Source organism: Argopecten irradians, chromosome 2 (genome assembly GCF_041381155.1).
Source record: "Argopecten irradians isolate NY chromosome 2, Ai_NY, whole genome shotgun sequence".
NCBI lineage: Eukaryota > Metazoa > Mollusca > Bivalvia > Pectinida > Pectinidae > Argopecten > Argopecten irradians.
In genome coordinates this window covers 24520996-24527443 of record NC_091135.1, presented here as the reverse complement: position 1 = coordinate 24527443, position 6448 = coordinate 24520996, and the positions used below count along the sequence as shown (strand labels likewise).

Here is a 6448-nt window from a genome sequence, read left to right as displayed (position 1 = left end):
TTTTTCTAAACATTCATCAGCGAACTCCATGCCATTAGCACTTTTGTAGACGAACACTCTCCTGCTTAGCCCTCAGCATAAAGGGTGTGAGACCACTGGATCGCTCGTGTTCACTATAACGTGACCAGGTAGGATGTGCTGCTTGGTGTATTCGGCGGCATATTTCAGCAATATGGCATTATAACTTAACATACTCTACACTGCATACATTTGAGGCTGTCTTTATGACACTGGCTTTAAATAGGACGTCAATTGATAGTTATTTCCAGAAACATTCAAATTGCTATATTACTCGAAGTTGTTATCGAAAATTATAAATTTCAAATCAGCGGATGTTACATGATCTAATAATGAAAAGTCTGACTTTTATATTACAGGACTGGTATGGCCGCGAGAAGTTTCGACTTTTATACTGCGAACTCTTGTTCACTAAATTAATACTCTCTATAGCGCTCAATGGTTTGTTTGATTATTTTAACGTCCTATTAACAGTCAGGGTCATGTAAGTACGGCCTCCCGTGTATGGAGTGTGTAGCGTGTGTGAAGTTTGATGTGCTTGTTTTGGGAGACTACGATATGTTCGTGCTGTGTCTTCTTGTGTAATGTAAATATTCCCCTTTTTATCGTGATATATCTCTGAAGCATGCCGCTGAAAAACACCAAGCAACACAACCCACCCGGTCAAATTATACTGACAACGGACGAAGCAGTCGTCCAACTCCAGTTATGCTGAGCGCTAAGCAGTCGCAGAAACTACCACTTTTATAAACTTTGGTGCGTCTCGGCCAGGGAACAGAACCCAGACTTCCTCACAGGGGCGAACGCTTAACTCAAGTTAAGTGGTGCCAAGGAAGGCATTAGGAAACACAAAGTCAGTTAGGAAGAGAAAAGATAATATCATAAATTCAGTCGCCTTAACGATCATGCAATAGGGACAACAGGTACAATTATAACGCCCTGCGCTCAACGGCAATTCATTGAATTCAAGATCCTTTTGGTACTTAATTAATATATTTTTTGGATTAACATGGATAGAAGCTTTATGCAGTTTTTGTTTGAAAGCGGTGTTGGTATCTCACATAAAATTCCTTAAATGATTAATACAAGTGTTACATGTTACAGGGATAAATACAGGAGAACAACAATCTGTTTTACAAAGTTGTTAAAAGATCTCCGGACTTCTGTCCTTGTCATAGAAGGGCCATTAATGAAACAAACAAGAGTAGCCCGGTGGGATATTGTACCTTTTAAGGTCATCTGATTGAACGTCGCCCTACAAAAACGTCATTAGTATTCTTTCCCCTACTTCCTAACAGAAAAATAGTGGTTTAAAATTTGATTAATACACAGTGACATACAAAATGTGTTTCAATAGGCATGACTAGTAGTAATGTGATACGAAATACTATAGAGGGATCCTAAGAAATTTCAATTGGAGTTATTATTGAATTTTCAGAAATAGAACAACATCAGATGCTCTGATATGGGTACCATTCAACATTAGTCTATTCTACATCATAGGTATTGACAACCAACATGACTGAAATAATGATCATTTCTGATTATAACACAATTGTAGCATGACTAGGATTACTGTGCGACTATTGTACATATATATATATATATATATATATTGTTATTTCTGTCATCATTCCGTGTATTAAGTAAATATGCAGGTAGGGCATTTTAATTGTACCTGCTGTCCCTATTGCATGATCGTAAAAGACGACTAAATTTAGGATCTTATCTTTTCTCTTCTTCCTAACTGACCTTATCTTTCCTAATGCCTCCCTTGGCACCGCCTCACTTTTTGCCCTTGAGTTGAGCGTTCGCCCCTGCTTCTTGATTTCTGCTCCTGCTTAGCGCTCAGCCGGCCATGTAACTGGATGATTTGTTTTTTTGTTTGATTATTTTAACGTCCTATCAACAGCCAGGGTTATGTAAGGACGGTCTCCCAAATGTGCAGCGTGTGTGAAATGCGAGTTGCGTGTTTTGGGAGACTAGTATGTTCGTGACTAGATGAAGTTTGTGAGTTAGATATAGATTGGAAATTGTATATAATAAGTATATAAGTACATTAATCTGTAAATAAAAATAATATAGTTTTTATTTAATCTTTATTAACTTAATATATAAATCAATGTAGGATTGTTTAACTACTTTAAATAAGACGAATGTAACAGATGATTAAGAAAAAGAAAACCAGAATAGCATGTCTATGTTTGACCGTGTCATTATTTTTGATAGTTTAACCCACAAGTACCACTATGTACACGTAAAAGACAGTAAATTACACCTGATATTGTATTTAGCGGCGGACATTTTAGTGAGGTGGGATTTATATAGCATGACTAGGATTACGTCTATTGTACTTATATCTATAGACTTTTATTACTGTCATCATTCCAGGTATTAAGTAAAAATATGTTTTTAATGTTAATCTACGATGATATGTTTACGTTTACAGTTGTACCAACCAGCCATGTGACTGGATGAAGTTTGTGAGATTGTCGTGAGATGCTGAGCGCTAAGTAGGAGCAGAAACTACCACTTTTATAGACTTTGGTGTGCCTCTACCAGGGGACAAAACCCAGAGCCTTCCTCACAGGAGCGAACGCTCAACTAAAGGCCAAAAGTGAGGCAGTGTCAAGGGAGGCATTAGAAAACAAAGTCAGTTAGGGCCAGTATTCTTCCTAACGTCTCCTTTGACACCGCCTATCCCTGTGGGGTAGGCTCTGACGATGGGTTGTGTCCCCAGGCCGAGACACACCAAAGTTGTTAAACGTTTCCGCTCCTGTTTACTAAAAAATACAATAATCACTAAATAAAACTGCATTCAATCTAACAAAAATAGACAGGCTTTGATTTGTTTGTTTGATAAATTTAGTCGCCTTTTACAGTCATGCAATAGGGGTAGCATGTACAATTCTAATCCCCTTTCTGTAGGGCCAGCTTGAGTCAATGTTCAAGGTTAAATTTTGAACAGTAACTGGGTGATATTAGCCCTGCACATTAAACACATCTGACACCGAATGGCACAATCATTGAACCATATGTCCACATGTTTAAAAATAGTATCTATGGAAGCATAATATCCCATGTAAAGTTTACAAATATTGTCATCGTAGTCTGTCTTACCTGAAATGATAACAGTTTGTTAGTTTTATCTCTTTTTAATTTGAAATTACTTGTTTCTCTTGTTTTTCGCTGTATTTGGGATCAGGACATTTAAACATTCTCTGAATATTCCCATCCTTTCTCTATGCATATTTTCACTTCGTTTGGTTTCCGCATCATTTCTCTCCAGTTGAGTTTTGATGTAGGATCAAGATATATACAGTATGTATTAAAAATACAGAGAAAACTATTTAATTATATAATCTGACACCATCAAAGTGACCGTTTCGATTTGATTAGACCTTGTCGGAAAAATTGGGTATTGTTGTCGACTAAACTTGGTATATGGGAATACTATAAGATACAATGTCAGATTCGACAGGATGTAGATGTAATACGCCGTTTCCGGGATACAGCCGTCAGCCGGTTTGGTCATGTGACTTTCATCACCACGTGACTTTATTTAGGGCATCTTCTGTACAAAATGGCGGCCAGTTCAAAGAATTCAATGACAGTTCCCGAGTTGCGGAGTTATTTAACAGAGAGGGGAATAACTACGTCTAACAAAACTAAAGGGGCACTTGTGAAATTAGCCGAAGTGGCCGATCAGTTAAGTTTATCGTGTCTCGAGACAGACGATTACAAAGAAACATCTCTAAATAGGAGGACGATCACGGACGAAACCGGAGGTCAGTTGTTGATGCCCGATGTTTTTACTATACCAAGTTGCGATTGGCTTTGTAACCTGTCTCAACTACCCGATATTGAGTTTGGGGATGTCCTTGTGTATCTCAGTAGTGATTGTGGTTGGGGCCAAGACAGGATACGGCATTATAAAGATGACAATGCCTATAAACTTTTCCAACAGAACCACATCAGTAATGTCGTGTATCACCAGCAGCACGGTCATGTATATATGAAAGCCAAGTGTATACCTGAGACACGACAGAGCGGGGAGCCATACGATTGCTGGATACTTATGGGAACTAAAGGCTTTATCAAGTCTGGCGGATGTACATGTGTTGCGTAAGTAAATAAAACACCTTTTTACGTGTACAATGTATCGATCTCTCCACATACAGTATTGATATACATGTTACGTACATGTATAACGTACATATGACAAAGACATTGATTTAGGTTTTGCTGTTTAATACATGTACAGAAATTAAATGTACATACATGAAAACCGTTAACTACATATAATATGCAAATCCATTCTCCCCTGTACATGCATGTGTTAAAATGTATTATATACATGTACAGTACAAATGTTTCCATAAACAAATTAACCAAATGCAGGTACATTGTTCTATGACTTTCAAATTAATTTACATATTTTCTTATAATCAACACAGTGAATAAATAACAACAATTTCGGAACCATATACACTTGACAAACAGGAATATATTAATATACAATGTATTTCATAAATAAATTTAATTCGTTGTTGTTTCACTGTTTTATATAATTTATACCCTGAATAGGAATTCACATATGCTTTAATTTTAACATATATAATTATGTAAAGTTAGTCCCTTAAGTTTGTTACATTAAATTATTTGGCGGTAAATTGTCAGAGGAACAAGATGCTTTGTGGTTTTTTTTGTCTTTTTTTTCAGGATGAACATGGTGCTATAAACATACCACCTACATATACAGGAGCAACCATGCCAATTTAGCTGATGTTTTCTCACTTCGGTTTGTTCAGTTTCCTTATTTTTTCTCTCTATTATATTCTCTAGTTTTGTTTTGGTTTGTTCATGATTTGTACAATATTCTAGTATAGGCTAGTTAAGAAGTAAAATAAAGATAAACTCTGTAGCTTATCACATATTCCTCAACAGCTTAATATTTCAAAGGCTATTTGATTTAAACCTTTTAATTTTGTTTACATATGGTTTTTTTTTTGTAGTGATGACGGTAGTTGCAAGCACTGTGTAGCCCTACTGTTTGCTGTTAATTCCTTCTGTGAGCGACATCGTGACAGAGGTACTGAAGCTGGAACAGATGTACTTTGTAAGTGGGATAAACCACGCCAGCCCTCTCAACCATCTACGGTCACTGATCTACATTACAGACACAAAGATGGTAAATGTGATCAGTTTAACCCTGTATCATCTAAGCCTTGTTTGAACACCTCGGACATTAAAGAAAGACTTTACAAGGTGTGTGAAGATCATGGATCAGTATTTCTTCAATCTAGGGAATCCACTCAGGCAACAAATATTGAAACTGAAATTGAGGATAGATTTCCATCCATGCCACAAATACTGACAAAGTACTTTGAAAATGAACTGAATAAAGAGAAAAGTGATGCTTCCTTGTTTAAACATCTACAGGATATACATACCAATGAATTTGTTGATTATGTTCAAACTGAATCATCTGATGAATTAAAAACTGACTTATGGTTTAATTACAGGAAAGGAAGGATCACAGCATCTGTTATGGGTTCAGTTGTAAGGTGTAGACTTGACAGATTAAAACCTGATAACTACATTGTTAAACAAATCATGGGAGTTTCAAACAATTACTCTCTTAATGCAACAGAATATGGTAAAACCATGGAGAAAGTTGCTCTTACGCAATACACAATGCAGTATGAAAAATGTCATCACAAGAGTGAGGTTACAAAATGTGGCTTATTCATAAGCAAACAGCATCCATTTATTGGTGCCACCCCTGATGGGCTTGTAGAATGTGAGTGTTGTGGGGAGGGAATCATTGAGGTCAAATGCTCATTTGCATATCAGTTCCTTACACCAGTAGAGGTTGCAGATATTCAAGATTATAATCTTTGTCTGGAAGATGGCCAAGTTAAACTTAAGAAAACTACTAAATGGTATACTCAAATTCAAACTCAAATGGGTGTCACAGGTAAGCCTTGGTGTGATTTTGTTTTTTTCACTCGAAAAGGGCTTTCAGTAGACAGAGTAGCCTTTGATTCTGTACACTACCATGACTGTGTCCAAAAGGCAACTGCCTTTTTCACAAAGTTCCTAAAGTTCCCAGCACCACAATGAAATGTTCATTGTATCTCAAATGCATGTACATATGTCATAGTTTGTAATACAGGAAATTAGATTACATCAAGTACAATGCTTAAGAAAAATAGATGTTTCATTTAGACTTATTTAGCACAGTGTGTTATAACTATGAATAACAAATGATCAATCAATATATTAATCCAGTTACTTAGTTAATAACTAAATCACTATGTATGTCAAAGAAAAATCACTGTAACTTGGAATAAAACTAGATATTGAAATGATATAAATTTGGTAAATTATAAAGAAAATTGGCCATTATCTTTTTCATGAACTTTTG

The 6448-nt window shown here is 36.1% G+C and overlaps 1 protein-coding gene across 1 annotated transcript; it reads left to right on the top strand.

Moving 5' to 3' along the window:
- The first annotated feature begins 3516 nt into the window (after positions 1-3516).
- On the top strand, positions 3517-6144 carry LOC138314894 (uncharacterized). The gene is made up of 2 exons (XM_069255508.1): positions 3517-4143; positions 5034-6144. Exons 1-2 carry the CDS (start codon positions 3602-3604, stop codon positions 6142-6144), a joined length of 1653 nt encoding a protein of 550 aa, XP_069111609.1. The 5' UTR covers positions 3517-3601.
- Positions 6145-6448: the final 304 nt, after the last annotated feature.